At 42.8% G+C, this 17,888-nt stretch overlaps 1 protein-coding gene across 1 annotated transcript; it reads right to left on the bottom strand.

Moving 5' to 3' along the window:
* Positions 1–58: 58 nt before the first annotated feature.
* Positions 59–16,591, bottom strand: LOC118223438 (guanine nucleotide-binding protein G(I)/G(S)/G(T) subunit beta-2-like). Its single transcript, XM_035409951.1, has 10 exons — positions 15,561–16,591; positions 8,190–8,299; positions 8,037–8,075; positions 6,683–6,789; positions 6,201–6,264; positions 5,192–5,354; positions 3,550–3,616; positions 2,961–3,162; positions 1,950–2,166; positions 59–1,646 (listed from the first exon to the last, which is right to left on the bottom strand). The coding sequence occupies exons 2-10, from the start codon at positions 8,244–8,246 to the stop codon at positions 1,540–1,542; spliced, it is 1,023 nt and encodes a 340-aa protein (XP_035265842.1). The 5' UTR covers positions 8,247–8,299; positions 15,561–16,591; the 3' UTR covers positions 59–1,539.
* Positions 16,592–17,888: the final 1,297 nt, after the last annotated feature.

Genomic DNA, 17,888 nt, shown 5'->3' with positions numbered 1-17,888 from the left:
ATGGCAGAACATTGTCTCATAGCACACTCAGCACTGACCGCACACAACTAGCCAAAACTGGCAAGAGAGGCTACTGGTGTTTATTTATGTACAACGTATACCATTATAATGAAGACGTAACACGATGGCAAAGTCAACAGCATCAATATCCTTCCTGCTTGTTTTTGATTTTTTTTTTTTTTCAAAAAGAAAAACGTTTCATTTTTCTTTCGCCTCAGAATTGCGTATTTTTCTTTATGCGGTTTTATATTATTCATTTAATTTTCTTTAAAAGTGTCTGAGGCACACAGGGAAACAATAAAATAGCATAAAAAATTTAAAAACAACACTGAAACAAAAACATCTGTACATATATATATGCATGAGCGTATATGTGTCTGTATAATGCATGTGTGTATATTGATAATACACACACACACACAAAACATGTACATACACACACTCACAGACATATATGTCCGCAGAGAGAAACCATTTAACTGAAATTAGCAATTCATTTATCCTGTAAGCCGTGACCGTAGTCTTCAAAAACCATTGATTTGTCTTCCATTGTGTCCATTTTAAACTCAGTCCATTCCCTTCTCCCTCTCCTCTCTCCCCCCATCTCTCCTGCTCTCATAGTTACTGTTAGCGTGGGTCACCTATCGCGCTAAATCTGGTCTGCAGTCTCCTCCTCCTCAGCAATGCTGATCTCAGATCAGTGCCCAGAGGATCATGGGAAGCATGTGCCTGTGAGCCACTGCTGAGAGAACGGTGTTGCTGAGAGGAGGAAGGATCTTCCCCCACACTTCTCTGCCTCCTTATAGCACACAGACACTCACAGAAGGGAAGGAAGAGACAGGTCTCAAGGAGACATTTAAACGAAACAAAACTAAAAAAAAGTCCAAGAATCGTCTTCCTCCTCTTACTGCTGAGGCCCAGGGGGTGTTTCTCCTCAAGTTCCCACATTTTATTCTTTATTTCTTTTTTGGGGGGGAGGGGGGGGAACAGTAAGTCTGTGCATTTAGTTTGCATGTATGTGTGAGTCGTTCTAAATGTGTTGTGGTGATCAGTGAGATATTACACTAGTAAACTGTGATTGCCCACGATTTGTAGTTCTTTGTGAAGTATATCTTGGGCACCTTGCGTGATTTTTGTATTCTACTGTAAACATGCACTCTGTGTTGGTGTACACAATGTGCTTGTGCACAGTACAGTACAGTGTGTGTGTCTGTAATACACATGTACAGTATACAGTATGTGTGTGACAGTGGCCACTGTAAGTGTGGTACATGTGGTATGTACGTTGCATGTCTGTGTGAACGTATCGGGTTATGCTGCAAATCATGTGCATTATGTACAATGAGCGTGTTTACAATGTGTCCTTGTATAACGTATTATATGTACAGTGTTTATATGGGTGTGCGTAAAACGTGTACCAAAATGTGTTCACTTTTGCACGGAGAGGTTGTTAAAGTGTTCTGCGTTGTGTATGTATGTACTGTGTGTTGCTGTATGCGTCTGTGTCTGAGTGTCTCGGTGGATGGTGTTCCCAGAAGCTCAGTTCCAGATCTTTAAGAAGCTGTCCCAGGAGCCCGTGGCAACTGCCATCCCATCGTCCGTCACCCCGAGGCAGCTCACGCGGTTGTCATGGCCAGCCAGCACTCCTGAGAGGACGGGAGAAAGTGGGCTTTGTTCAGGGGACTGTCTCGACTGGTCAGGTGCATAGTTCACACACATATCAATGATGAGGTAGTACTTCCTCATACACCTAAATGGCTTGAAGCAAAGCTATACATCTACAACACGCTTCAACTGATAAATGATAGATTGAGCACCCTAATAGAAAGACATGTAGGTTGAGACAGGGTAGATGTGGTTATTAATGAGTGCATGGCTTGCAGGATACAGATGAACTAAAACCAGCAGCCTCTAAACTCCTGGCACGGGCACACACGGCTCTCCCTCACCGGCACGGTCCCCTTTCATGGCGTCCCAGATGTTGCAGTTGAAGTCGTCGTAGCCGGCCAGCAGCAGCCGACCGGAGCGGGAGAAGGCCACGGAGGTGATGCCGCAGATGATGTTGTCGTGCGAGTAGAGGCTGAGCTCCTGGTCCGCCCGCAGGTCGAAGAGTCGGCACGTGGCATCGTCCGAGCCAGTGGCGAAAGCGCTGCCGTTGGGGAAGAACTGAGGGGGGGGGCAGAGAGGGGGACAAGAAGGAGAGAGAGAGAGAGGGGAGGAAGACCAAAAAGAAAGGAGAAGAACATTCAGGAGCAGAGAAAAGGAGAAAAAAGCCATTAAAATGAGATCAAATCAGATCCTACACTGAAACTGATCATGCGTGATTCAGTGGGAGTGGAGAATTGTTGTCAAGGAAATGTTCAGGCATTACTGTACTTGTGGCACAGAAATACCAGAATCAGTCAGATCCTGAATTGGTAGAACTGTCTGTATTGACCTCTGGAGCCCTATAATGAAATGCAGGACCTGAGAACCAAGACTGAACAATTCCATCCACATCATAGACTGCCAAAACTCTTAGTGTAGTCTTTAAGTTAAAACCTGCAAAGTTCAAGTTTAAGGTCATTTCAACCTTTCGCTCCTGCCAGGCACCACAACTATACTATCTGTTGTGTCACTAATAACTGTATTCTTACTTTTCTTTGCCTAACCCTTTTGTCTGCACTCTGTAATTTACTTTAAGAATAGCTGAATTACTAAATGTATATGAGATTCTGGAATTCCTAAAAGACCGAATGGAAAAAAATTAACTGAAACTGATTTAACACGGGAGAAAGGTATGCAGTCCCCAGATGATCCAATAGCCAAAACCTAAACAGTCCCTCACACTCACAGATTCCTTATGTATGCATACCAGTATGTCACATGAACCAATAGCGCCCCCTCCCCTGCATAGGGATCCATCCATACAGCACCCCCCCTCATGCAGCGTCAGCATGCTCTCAGACCCAGGCACTCACGCAGACGGCATTGATGTCCGACTCGTGGCCGGTGAAGGTCTGTCGGCACATGCTGTCCCTGATGTCCCAGAGCTTGACGGAGGCGTCGCACGCGCCGGACACGAAGGTGCGGAAATCGGGGGAGAGCGAGAGGCTCATGACGTCGCCGCTGTGGCCGGAGAACACCGTGGTCTGCTGGCCCGTCTCGATGTCCCAGAGTGCACTGCAGAGAGGCCACCACAGTGCAGGGGGGTCACGTACAAACTTTCCTTCGGTCCCGGTTTCCAAACAGACACTCGGGGCTGAGTGCCGATCTGGATTCAGCATGAGCTCTGTTTACAACTGAGGTATCTTTACAGAGACCAGCCATGTTATTAAAACCACTCTGCTGCACACTGAGTTCAGAAAAACGCTTATTCTGGTTATCTAATTATCTGGGTTCGGACCCAGTGGCGAGACTTATGCGAGACTCAAATGAGCACTGAGCTCTCTTTCACCTTCATTCCCTGCTTTATCAAAAAGCCAGCCCCAATCACAATGACAGAGCGGTCTCTGGTGGCCAGTGTGGCAGTACTGTTTAAGGAAGGGCGGGCGAGGCGGATGGACTGACCAGGTTGTGTCTCCCGAACTTGTGATGATCTGATTGTCGTCGACGAAGCGGCAGCAGGACAGGTAACCTGGGGGGGGGGGCAGGGAGAGCAGCGGTGGAGGAGCAGCCAAAGGACCACTGATCGCGGTGACAGACCGGATAATGTCAACATCTGCATCTCTTCCCGTTCTCCCATCTCCTCCTCACACTTCTGCCTCTCTCTGTCACACTCGCTCACTCGCTCCTTCCTGTATCCTTTCCACAGGGCTCCCTAAGTGCAGTGTTACACGTCGTGAAAAGCGGGAGGGGGAAGAGCACTCGCCCCGGGCCGCCACACAGCCACATACACACAAACCCACACCCACAAACCCAAACACAGGAACCCACACCCACACACCCACGCACACAAATCTGTGCACAGCCTCGTTCACGATTAGCGCACCTCAGCAGACAACAGGTAGCAGTAAGTCACAGTAAAGCAGCGAGCACATCGTCATCCTCACGTTACGTATTCATTCCTCTTCCGGGTGAACGCGGAGCGGGCAGCGCCGCAGAGGTCCAGAGAAAACACCGGCCTGACTGTGAGTGTCCTGGGGAGGGAGGGCGTGCGTTCTGAAGGGCATTCGCTACAGTCCCCGCCGCTCCTTCCATCACCTGCCTCCCGTTCCGGGCAGGACAGCTCATTATGCTGCCGGGTTTTCTGTGGCACCGGCGTAAGCTGACCCTCAGCGCTGGTGGGACGGCGTTAGCAGCAGCTCTGCAGGGGCTTCCACACTGCACCGCCCACTGCGGTCCCCACCGCGCAGCGACACCCGACACTGCCGCACACCGCGACCTTGCGCCTGAACAGCCTGACCCTCAATGTCACATGTTCTCCCATGCATTATTCAGCAGGCATACCGTCTATTATATCAATCCCTTTATGCGTTTGGGTCTGTCACTGGAGCCGCTACGGTCGGGCACCTGGCGCAGTGGCACCGGGAACGCGCAGCAGAGGTGAGAGGCCCTCCGCTCGCGTGACGCGCGGTCCTGAACCGCCGCACACCGACAGGAGGATGAAGGGGTTAAGGAGGCCGCATTTCCCATTCCCCCTCCCTCATGCTGGGGCGCAGTCCTGGCCAGGGTTCGCTCGAACAAATGGGCTGTCATTTCTTCTCCAGCTCTGGATAAACGCATTAGCCCTCAGTTCCAAGTGTTTTAATTAAAGTGCAGCGTATTGGCCGGGGACTCGTGTTTGGCTGACTTAATGTCCCTGAGGGCAGCGGTGCCTGCAACGGAACACCTGTTTACACAGGGCTGCGTATGAACTCCTCGGAGGGACCGACTGAGTACCACAACACAGCACAACAGCCGTGTCCCCAAATGGCCTCCTTACACGCGTGCATTTGTGCCTGTGTGCGAGTGACACAAACTAGAAATATGAGGAGAATAAAAACCGCTCAACTTCTCAAGGTCCTGGAAAAAACCACAAGCTAACTCACTGACCTGGGAAGAGAAGGTTAACCGTTTCCTTTTTGAACTGAATTACAGCCCGGCTGGAACTAAGGCCTGCTCGTACAGCCAGCTTCTAGCGTCCACAGGCATGGCATAAATAGCTTTCTCATGTTCCCACATAATGGCTGCGGTTCGGGGAGCTGATCCTGGATCAGTGAACGGGGAGTACCTGTGTGTCCCGGCAGCTCTCTGCTGACCCTCACGTTGCCCTCGCGCGTCTTCAGGCTGTAGATGGAGCAGATGTTGTCCAGGCCCCCGCAGGCCACGTAATTCCCAGAGGGGGCGTACGCGCACGTCATCACCCAGGAGGAGCGCAGCGGAATGGCATGCATCTGGGCCGAGGTGGGGTTGGGATAGGAGGGGGCGGCAGAGGAAGGGCACGGACAGAAAGTTGGACGCGCGCACAAAGAGAAACGCTCCACCGTATTACAGCATGCGCACTGCCTGCCCTTCTGAGCTACCATTCCCCACCGTGTTACAGCATGCGCACTGCCTGCCCTTCTGAGCTACCATTCCCCACCGTATTACAGCATGCACACTGCCTGCCCTTCTGAGCTACCATTCCCCACCGTATTACAGCATGCGCACTGCCTGCCCTTCTGAGCTACCATTCCCCACCGTATGACAGCATGCGCACTGCCTGCCCTTCTGAGCTACCATTCCCCACCGTGTTACAGCATGCGCACTGCCTGCCCTTCTGAGCTACCATTCCCCACCGTGTTACAGCATGCGCACTGCCTGCCCTTCTGAGCTACCATTCCCCACCGTTTTACAGCATGCGCACTGCCTGCCCTTCTGAGCTACCATTCCCCACCGTATTACAGCATGCGCACTGCCTGCCCTTCTGAGCTACCATTCCCCACCGTATTACAGCATGCGCACTGCCTGCCCTTCTGAGCTACCATTCCCCACCGTATTACAGCATGCGCACTGCCTGCCCTTCTGAGCTACCATTCCCCACCGTATGACAGCATGCGCACTGCCTGCCCTTCTGAGTTACCATTCCCCACGTGCAGTGCTGAGCAGGAAAATGTCTGTGTTTTCAATCTGCAGTTCAGCCCAGAGCCAGATGATAACACAAGGCCCCGCGAGGCTAACTGGGCTAACATTTGTTACTACAAATACAAACAGAGGGCAACTGGCTCAGAGCGCCCCCCCTCGCCTCTGGCTGGCATTACCTTGTTAGTGGTGTAACTGTCCCAGATGATCAGTTTGCCATCCTGGGAGGCACTGACGAGCAGCCTGAGGAGATGGGATGGAGACACAGCTGTGTGTGGAGGACTGTTCAAGGCCAGACTTAAGCTTTAAATCACATATACTGGATATATATATATATATATATATATATATATATATATATATAACATATACCACTTTTGCTTTCCACTACTTCCAAATCATGGAGGTGGATTTACTTCATAAAGGTCACTGGCTGCTGACACATTTAATTAGTCTGGGTAATTTACGTGCTGCTAGTTTAAAATCAGTTAGGAATAAGTCACCATGCAAATGTAGGTGCTGTGCTGATTACTAAAGCACCTGTGCTGAGCACTATAAGGTTTGAAAATGTGAGAATGTCATTCAGGGCTTACAGTATGTATGTGTAGTGCAGTGAGTGACCGCGATGTGTGCGGTGTGTGTTGCGTGTGGGGGCACTCACCTGGAGTCCGTGCCCCAGTGCATGGCGTAGATCTTGGCCAGATGTCCGCGAAGAGTACGCCGCGTCCGCATCTGGATCCGCCCTACAGGGTCCAGACCAGCGGTGATCTGAGACAAACACACACGCGTTCATACACACGAACACACACACATACACACACACACACACACGCACACACGCACACATACACACGCGGTCACACACACACACACACACACACGCAGACATACACACACACACACACACACACACACACACACACACACAGAGCAAGAAACATACACACAGGCATTCAAATTCAAAGAGTTCATGTTACGCCTACTACAAAGGTTACACTGGTATTAAATAATAAATTAATTCATTCATTATAACCTTGCTGAAATCTGACTGTGCCAGTAAAACAGTAACACACATGATAGGTCCTGCAGTTTCTATACATGAGAGAAATTAATTTTATCTGACATTCTAGCAAAACTTACGAGCAATGCTAACTTCCACTTTTCAGATTTGAAAATTGCTAACATCTTCTATGTTCAGTTAATGTTCAATGACATTTAAAAAGATATTATGCTAGCTAGTTAATTCTTAAACTAACTGCTATTAAAATCAATTTTATCATAATTGTGAAACAAAATGAGATAGCAATCATTTTCTGCTATTTTATGTAACAACAAGCACACATTTAAGTACTCTTAGCAAGCTGGAGTTGTCATTTAAGTACTCTTAGCAAAAGCACGCTAATAGCTTCTTGGGCTACATTTTATACATCACTGTACACTAAAAAAGGGAAATATTTTTCTGTTCTAAAGCCAAAATCGAATGGCAAGTGAATTTTGTTACAGCACTCACACTACATGTAGCCGTGTACATAAATGATATGCTCTTTCATGCACACAACTACCAAGCCAGCATTTCTGTAGGATGTTCCACAGATTTATCAGGCAAATGTGAGCTACCAATACCTTGGCTCACTATAATGTGAAACGATTTGTCATTGAAAAAATCAAAGGCTCCTATCAGTGAGTGTGAATAAAAACAGCACTAACAAGAACTAGATAAATAGCACATTCTACCAGTTGCATCCTTCTTAAAAGCACACACAGATGCATTTGTTGGGAATGTCAGGTGACACGTGCAGCTAAAACTCTCACTCCCAGTACAGCAAACATATTACAACTGGAACTGGCCAGTATACTGTATGTCAGCTGGAGCCAAAAATTAAAAACATCTGTGGCTCATCTCAAGTACAGGTACAGCCTAACAGGTTAAGCGGGTCAGTGGGAAATGACTCAAGATTAGGTGGTCGCAGGTTTGAGAACTACAAATATGTATACTGCATATGTACACTGGTTACCTGCGTCAGGGTGGAGTCCCCACAAGCTTTCCTAGCATCCTGAAAGACAACAGAGCAGAGATGAGAGCCAGTTGAACAGGCTGTATGATGTCAATTCATCCCTTCCCATCCTCCCATAAGCACACAGCCTCAAACGAGTTCACTGACACTTACTCTTATCTGGTTCCTCAGTTGCTCCGCCTCCTGGCGCAGCTGCTCCAGCTCACTCATTGTTGATTGGTTGCTAGCCTCACAGGCCCACCACAGCTCAGCCAATCAGCAACCTGAAAGTATAAAAGCATATGAGAATAAAAGTTGGTGCATATAAACATATATGACTACAAAATACACACTATAACATATACTTTCATATGATGAATATGCCTTACATAAAATAGTTATATATACACTACAAATTAAGACTTATTGACAATCCAGTCTCAAATATATGTTTTTTTATACCTTACTATATTACTAGAGCCAATTTCTTTCCTGTTCATTATACCATGGTATATTCTTTCTGTTTCATATTTTGTTACTTTTGCACTGCACATTCAGAGGAGGGCTCTGGAACAATTAATTTTTTTAAGAATGCAGCATTTAATGAACTTCTTTGGCAACTCTTGCAAGAAACCAACATGCAGTTTTCAGGAACAGAATTAGTCATTATTCACCCACACACAGTCATAATACACCAAAATGAAGTGCAGTATCTTGGAGAAGTACTGTATTACAACATCTCTAATGACTAACTACTGCCAGACCAATTGAAATTATTTTTTATATTTATTAGCATACTTTTTCCCCATCTGAAGATTACTAAACCTGATACAGTTTCTGGCTGGACAGATAAGAGCACCTATTCATTATTTCCTCTGGTACAGAGGTACCTGAGGAGGAAACCTCATTTATCAGGCTCATAAGCTATGGTACTGCCTCATACTCTGTTGTCAGGTAAATACTTCAAAATTCATGTTTTGCTAATAAAACCAATGTTCAGTTATTACTTATGACAAATCATGACCTCATATTGGTAGGACTCTAAATGGAGCAAATCAAATACCTGACTACCCCATGTAGCTATCTAAAAGCGAACTTAAAGGTTTAATATTTCCAACAAAACAGAAAATCTAGCTAACAAGCATTGTATTTCTGCCAGCTTGCTAGCAAATGTACATTATCCTGCTAGCTAGTAAAAAGGAGACAAATACATTGGTATTGAGAAGTTAAATTAGACAGCAAAATCTGACTTAACACAATGTCAATGCACAAACTTGTGAAACTGAGTTTTATTTTTCTTCATTTTTAGCCATGTCAAGTCAGTGACTAGAAAATGGGCATTTTTAACCAAGGCTGCATTTTTCCTCCATGAATGCGAAAAAGGGTGTGATTCTACCAATATACATAGATCCCTGTAACTTCCCGAGCAGACCCCGAAAAACAGTCTTCACAAGATCCTGCTGAAGACCACTTGTATTTTAACAATGTATGGATATGACCTTCTTTCAATTTAGCCTGACCTTGATCACATTATTTGTGTGTGTTTTGCAGATATCGACAAAATGTAATTGACTGAAATGTAACCTAATAAGGAATATGTATGTGGGGGTATGGTTTCCACATAGTTAAACAATGTCTTGTAAGGATGTGGATTTGACAGCCCCAATCTAGGAGACGCCAGTCCCTAATCAGACAGTTTTAATTAAATTAACTCAGTTGTTCAGATCTCTATTTTAAAGAAGGTATTGGTTCAGGCAATGTTTTAAAATAATTGTTTTGGCACTGGTATCAGCTAAATTAAAACAATACCCATCACCTAATTCCCACTGATACTGGAACTGAATCTGGATGCTGCACCCGTCAATAAGCCGTCAACCTGTACTGCACAACACATGTAAATAACAACTATACAGCCAGTGTCTTCATGTAATCGGACTGTTTCTGTTTACCGGGGAGAACCACACATCATCAGGCTTAGCCGTGGCACTTAATCTGTAATCTGATGTAATCTGGATAAAAGTATCATCCTCATGCCCTTGTAATTCAAAACCCAGATAATATTCGGAATGAGATTAAGATTAGGAAATAATGCAGTAGGCATTAACACCACAGGAGTATCTACACAACATGGTGCCTTTTCTCGATATACTGCAACTGTTAGGATCCATAGTTAACACACGATATAGCAACATGGTATCATAATTCCTGAAACTACCTTTAGTTGCATGAAAACAATGCTTGATGCAAGTTCACTTAGAAGAACAAATCCACACAGTGAATAGATGCCTAAAATGAATATAGCCTATTATTCCCTACATATACTGTACAGTTCAGGAACACCCCCATAAATCCTTTCACCTCAGTCGTGACATGGAGTAAACAGAACCCAACGCTTGCTTTAAAATGAAATCTTGCAGTTCTGCAACAAGAATCTGCACTTTGTCACATGTGGCCCGGCAGTCAGTGAATATAAGAGAAAAATCCGAGAAAATATCATGACAAGATCAGGCCATTATGACACACATATCGTTTTGCCTGTGGTCCACAGGACTGGAGACTACATCTTGCACTGCTTCAAGCCAGGTCTCAAAACACTAAAAGGTCTTTGCTTCCACTGTGAGTCAGAAAATCGTCAAAAATACAGTGTAAATTTTAATTCAATTATTTTCCACTTAAGCCCCTTCTTCGCCATTTGCTGACACTCAAGAGATCTAGTATCTTAAGCCTCCCCTTTTGACATGTCTGATACCCACATTTTAACCCATCTTCACTTTTTTTAGGAGCTTCTACATTGTTTTTTTATGGCGTGATACTGAGCAACTAACACAGTACTTTATGCACAAAACGTTTTGCTCTGCTCTGCTTTGTTGCTTTGGCCCAGTGACTAGATTCCGATGCTTTAGTCTACTATTACACCAAAGTAGTATCATATTGTGTCCTCTATTTTGGTATCACATCCAATTGAATAAACCTGCTATAAACTGTCAATGTCCAGATGTACAGTATTACATCTGGCAAAGTCAAATAAAATTTTTGTTGAGTCTACCCAATAATGAAACATTCTCATTTTTCTTGATCTATTTTCATTGAATTCAGCAACTTTAAAACTGAATATTTCACTGCTAATGGTCTAATCAACATCCCTTCAATAAATAAAAGACCATACTGTGAGTTCAAACATTGATTCCTGTTGAATGTTTACCCAGAACAGCTCATATTTTATACGAGCAAACAATGCTATAAGTCATGTTTCAGCATGTTTTGGTATGCTGCATTACCTAGTTCTAAATTGTGTTCCATTTGTTTTACTCTTCACACAACAGGGAAAGAATGCAGTGAGGAGATGTAGAAGTCTATGTAGTAGTAATATTGTCCGAACCCACTTAAATCTCAAGCACATGATGGAAATCATTGCACAGATGATCTCCAGGAAGCCTCAAACCTATTGTCTGTATGATTTTGGCCAATTTACCACAATTAGAATAGTTCAACAGTGCAAGTAAGGGCTGATGGATTTGGCAACCCATTATCGAATAGCAACTGGGAGTAAGTGATGGGGAACTATGGTAACTGACAGAATTTGATTTAATTATGTTGATACTTATACCTAAGTGAACGGCGTGCATCGAAGAAAGGGGGAATTTTATTATACCATATCTAGCCTTAGACAAAGCTCCCTAAATAATGTTGTAAAAAAACTATCTTTGTATCCTCTCAGTATTCAGAATGTGCTGGTTCCAGAGTGCAGTTTGTGACTTTTCCATGTTATTCCTCTGCTACTGGGAAAAAAGATCATTATTCCTTCATTATGAAAAAATGTGCCTTTATCCTTACAGGAATGAAGCAAAGTGAGTGGTGGATCTTTATGGATTTTATGAATATTAAAAATAAGAGTAGTTATATGCCATAGTTTTAAAGCATGGGTAATGAAAATGGAAAGTTACCATTCTATCATCCCTTTTCTAAATTGTATAAAATTATAGCATGCAGTGTCTTTAATCAGGTATTTGTATGTGTGTGGACTGAGCTGAATCTTCCATTATGCCATTGGTAATGTACAAATGATAAGAGGGAAAAGCATGCGTCTTTGTGTTCAGAGAAAATAAATGCTAAATTGTATTGTAATTATATGGTTGCAACTTGTTTAGTTACAAATGTGTATATGAATTTGGCAGATTTTTAAACTCTAAAATTAGAGTTTAATGAGGGTTATAACAGCAGACAGCCTGGGATACAGATGTGTTGACAGCAAAGTTGAGCTAGCCAACAGCTAACCAGCCCTTAAGGGACTAATGGCCTGACTGCTCTGTCTCACTTGATGACAGCTTGATTGACATGCAGACAGTCCAAAGCCAAGACTGGGACTTGCTGTAACCATTCTGAAGTCACCTTTGGTTTTTATGCTGATTTATGACAGCTTTTTCGGATCAGCAATGAACTATGACAAACAGGTCACTTGAATTCTGATCTGAGCAACTGCCTTAAGATAATTAAAACTGGCTGATTAGGGACTGGTATCTCACCTAGACTCGGACTGGACCTGTCAACTCCTGATCCTTAGAGGATATAATTTAACTAGGAGGAAACCATACACTCACATACATATTCTTTATTACATTTTAGTACATTTCAATATTTTTTATGTCAACACCCCTATGTGCAACAAATGTAAATCAAATAAAGCTCATAATCGAAAATGCAGACATATATCAGGTGAAATAAGTCAAAACACAACTGAATAATCCCCGCAATAATCATTCAAATGTTTGCAATATCCAGGTTCCAAAAACCCACCAGTCTCCTTATCTAATTTCATTCACTCCATATTTGTGATCCCCAATTGCAATACCTAGGCAGTGGGCTGCCATTCACTTTCTACTGGTTAATCTACGTTACCTAATTATACACCTGCTTTCAAATGCTTACTCAGGTTCATCCTTGGAATGTATTGTGAGATGGAATTATAGATGTGTCCAGAGCCAATATAAAGCAACAATGGCTTAACATTTGACAACAGATCTGCTTATTTTGCCTACTAAGACCTCTATGGGTTGGTCCAAAACAAATTGTTACCTGACCAACTCAGATGCACAATTGTGTTTGTAGTATTAGTAGAAGATGTAAGTCCCACTCAATCAACAAAAAGTTCACTGCAAAAAAAAAAAAAACAGAATGGCTACTGCATGTGTGTAAGAGCCCATTCAAATTTAAGCCACACCTGATTTGACAGTCTCTCCCACTGTCAGCAAATAAACCTGAACAGTATATTTGCATTATAGCTGTTCTTGGCAAAGAAACAGTTTGTCCGTTTCCATTTCCACAAACTCAACCTTATCACTCTCATGACATAAGGTATTCTCTAAGAAATGCATTTACAGTAAATACCAGATCACAACTTTTGGGGGGGGGGGGGGGGGGGTTAAACACCTAGAAACTGGGGGTGGGGTGGGAGAGAACAGAGAAAACTATATACAGATCACATACTGTAGCATGGTCCCATTGCACCATCCCCATTACCACCACCAGCAGGAAGCAATTAGCCCGATGTAGGTGTCACAGGGGAGTCTAGGAGCAGACGGATCACACTACTAATGGAGGGCAACTAGGGGGAATTAGTGGGTGCAGTTGCTCAATTAGGCAATAGCCCTACAAATATATGGCTTTCTTACAATGGTGTACCAACACAGAAACATAGCCACAACATAATGGGAACGCTGAGTTAGCCTGCAGACTGCCAACATAAAAACAATGAGGAAAACTTAGGCACAGCCTTATCACCTAGTCCACAAATCTTGATAACTGCTTTCTACCATTTGTGCATGGAGACTGACAGCGATCAAATAGAAAGGAGAGATGCTGAGACATAAACAAAGGTGATCTTTACACACAATTAGGCATGAAAATGCGCTGCAAAGATAAAATGACTCCATACCTTGGAAATCTGCGTGACTGTGGCCTACACAATATTGAACATCTTGCATATGCATAATGGAAAACATCTAAATGTTTCTATATGTAGCCGCTGAATGATGCGTTTGCATGCAACGACTGGGGCAGTGGTTTGTTGTAATTGCCACGGCAGCTGAAGGAGGCATGAGCGATGACAGAAAGGCAAGAGAAAAACTAGGCCGTGGGGTGCGTTTTTACTGCTGTGTGTAGCCATTTTCAAGATTAGTCTAACGCTACCATTTACATCAGTTGTTGACAGCCAGTTATATAAAAACATAGTACCTGTATCCTTTGTGATAGAAATAAACAGCAATTATGACCGCATTTTGTTTCTTAGGATTGAAAAGACATTTCTCGAATCGATAACGAGATGGCGTTTTGATAACTGCCGTGTGTTGTAAACAGGATGTACAGCGCGCCCATTTAAGTACCTTGCCTGCTAGCTAGCTTTAGCAATTTTGTTCGTCAAACAATGCCAGGTTGAAATAACCTGTGAAATAGACAGTGCTGTCCGGTAGTTAAACATAGTTAAACAGTTCTTGATAAATGCAGTTCATTAGCGATATTTTAATAAATAATCGTTCTGTAGCCATAGCTAGTCAACTTCCTAGCTATTAGGCACTGGCTACACAAGTATGGTTTTAAAAGAACCACTATTCTTTTTGTAGTGAACATAATTGTTACATTGTTAAAATAGGCTATGACTCTCACAAATCTACGGCTTCATCCGTTACAAAACTGTTCTCTAGATGCACGTACCCATAGTCTGCCTCAGTTGCATCAACTGAGTATCAATACGCAGCCCAGCATAGCAACATTTAAGTAATTATGTGTTATCCAGGAAAAATAATACAGTCGGCTACACAGTATCTAACAATCTTGACTGAAACATTGTAATGAACTTGCGCTTTAGGCTACCCATCTCGTTTAAATTGTTTTTTTTTTTTCTCACGTCAAGGCCTAGGCTACAGTGCATCGAGCCGGGGTTACGGTTTCTTTGGAAACATATAGCTAGCTACAGTAAAAATAGGTCCATAACGTACTACTGTTTATGCTCGTTCTCCTCTCGCTATTAAAGACAAATATGCCATACAGTGGTGTTAGCCGGTTAGGTGATCTAGTTAGTACTGATTTTATATAACCTCTCTATTTCAGATCACTAGCCAAAAATCTATCTGGTTTGAAACAAAACTGAAGGCCGGTTCCCCTCCATCAATTTTACTGAGCCCATAGTCTTCAAAAAAGAGATAAGGCCGCCGCTGATATAGTCAGAAAAATATTTACATCACAGAATAATTCATTATAATCTATAATGATTAACTTAAACAAGATACTGCACCATAAACAGTATTCCGAGCAACCGACAGCTACACATCACAACAAAGTCGTACGTTGCGTTGACAAAAACGCCCATCATGTCAAGATCTAATAAACATGATTAATACTCAATATTTTCCAAAGAAGAATGCTATGATATTTCGAGTTCCATTTACATTCACTGAATTGCCATTGGATTGAACATCGTGGTAGATAAAACTAGAATAACTATAATACGGGGAAAGCTATGCATTGCAGATTTTAAGAACAACAAACTACCTGACTGTTTCTTCTATTTCCCGATGACTCTGTTCTGATTGAGAACAGTAGCAACAGTTATTAATCTTCAAGTAGATATGACTTCTTTCGTCTTCTTAAAAATGCCAATATTTTGTTTCCCAGTAACAGCTTTAAATCTCGCCTCCTTGCCCTTTTTTTCATCAAACAAAAATAAGCACATATACGTTCTCGAAATAGCAGTTCAACAAATAATATTTTATGGGCCTCTTCAGAAGATGCAGTATTTGGCGTTGTTGTAGGCTATTGTTTTCCTCTTGAAATGCTTGTTACACTCCAACGACACCTAGGCATGCAAGGATATAGATTAAGCATCTACAATTTGAGGAATTTTCCCAAAATGAATCGTTAGCACCAAACAGTTGTCAAAGATCCTTGCAGATGTTACGTTAGGGTATCGGTCTTCGTCTTTCTGTTTGTATTATCGTGATCCCTCGTTTCCTTCCTCTCTTAGCTTGATAGCTCCTTCCTCCCTCTCTCCTTGCTCCGTTATGTTCGTCGTCTGCTTGTCCAAATATGAATTATAAGATAAATCGTGAAACACAAGAAAAGTGTAAAGCTCGGGCTTTTGATGGACAAATAAAAAAATAAGAAATAAAACCAAAAGCGACTTATCTTGCCGGAGGAGCAGAAAACGCGCCCATTGGTGCAAATATACAAATTTATACTTCACTAATTATCTATAATTACAAATAGCTACTATACGTATTTATATACATATACATATATATACAAGCAAGTGGATCTTAATTGTCCCTTAAATGCAATCATTCGTCCAGGGTTAATGCTGGATGGGAAGCTCTCGTAAGCACAATTCAACCACACCCATTCAGAGGGAGACTGTACCATTCTTCAACACCGTTAATAGTCTACAGGATTTAAGAGGGGCGATATGGAAATTTAAATGCTACTCCCTGGCTATACCCTCGTTTTCAGAACCATCTCTATAGCACGCGCAAGGCAGACTCCAGTCAGTAAATGATAGTTATCCCTGCACCAAACTACAGCAGAAGAATATAATGCTTCACAACTGAATAAACCATGTACACCCTACTTTCTTCCGTCACTCTAAATGTTCCTTTTTCGTAGGAAAGTGAGCGCGCCCAGAATGTCTGCAGCCAGACACTGGCTTGTCACGTGATTGGTAGATATTTGCAGCTACTACACTATTTTTTAAGGGTCTGCATAGGTATAGTCTATTGAAAGCACTGTAGAACAATTATATCTATAGTATTAGTAATATTGCAGAGAATGAATGTTGTAGAACAATATTATAAACTTTCAAATACAATTTTGCTGAACGTATCGATGGACACATTCATGTAGCAAACACAGCTGTAAAATTTAGATTAAACAATGCATAATACTGTTCTTATACACAGTACGTCTGGTAAAAACAAGCCCAGCCTCCTTTACTAAAATGTTTTTAAGATATTAACTACAGTTTTAATGTAATTGTTTTAACATGAAGTAATTAATATTCAACAGTAATTGCTCTACTCGGTGTCCCTGAAGACAGGCAAACTCACAGGGCTCAGTAATATAATTACACAGCTGTTATTTAATGGGCTTAGACTCACCTCTGGGAAACACTGCTACACTGAGTGAGACCTGTGCATATGACATATTCAGGGTTCCTAACGGCAATACTTATCACAATTGGCCTACTTGAAAACCCAATTAAATTGTGAGTTGGTTTTATATTGGATGTTTTGCTGGTATCTGAAGAATATTGGACTATTTATCACTTCTGCTCATTTTCCTTAACGTGCCATAATGTTAAATATATACTTTGAGTGCCTACATTGGACATCTGTCAATGTGTGGTCACTGCCCGTGAAATTGATAGCTAGTTGAACTGAACCTTATTCTGACATCTCTGGTGTCATTTAGGTTTATACAGCCAACATATGAACAACATAACTGCTTAACTTTTATAGCCCACTAAACAGCTGTGATCACAGCTCATCTCAAGCTGAGAATACCATTTCAACATGGTTTGGCATGGCAGTTAGGTGAATTACTCCATCGCCTTTAGTCCTTGGGGAGGGCTCCTGAAGGCAAATGTTGAAGATGACACATTGGTATCGGAAACACATTCCCTTGCGAATCTGGTCCCACAGTTGTGCATCTGTGCAACTGCAGTGCTTGTCTTCATCCTTGGCTTTAATGTTTAAGCATGTGAGTGTGAGGTAAACTTGTGTGCTTTATTTGTTTTTCCACTTTGAACATCAGTGTTCATGGCCCTCTGATAAGTGTCTCACTCCCATGATTACCTCTCTGAATGTCAAACACATCTGTTTGCATCCA

This window comes from Anguilla anguilla, chromosome 3 (genome assembly GCF_013347855.1).
Source record: "Anguilla anguilla isolate fAngAng1 chromosome 3, fAngAng1.pri, whole genome shotgun sequence".
Classification (NCBI taxonomy): domain Eukaryota; kingdom Metazoa; phylum Chordata; class Actinopteri; order Anguilliformes; family Anguillidae; genus Anguilla; species Anguilla anguilla.
The sequence above is the reverse complement of the archived record's forward strand: the minus strand, read 5'-3'. Positions and strand labels throughout refer to the sequence as shown.

Excerpts from the sequence above, each read along its gene's own strand:
- LOC118223438 (XM_035409951.1), bottom strand. The coding sequence starts at position 8,246 with ATGAGTGAGCTGGAGCAGCTGCGCCAGGAGGCGGAGCAACTGAGGAAC. Across the intron at positions 5,355-6,200 it reads ACAGTTACACCACTAACAAG|ATGCATGCCATTCCGCTGCG; the intron begins GTAATGCCAGCC and ends ACCTCGGCCCAG. Across the intron at positions 1,647-1,949 it reads CATGAAAGGGGACCGTGCCG|GAGTGCTGGCTGGCCATGAC; the intron begins GTGAGGGAGAGC and ends CCGTCCTCTCAG.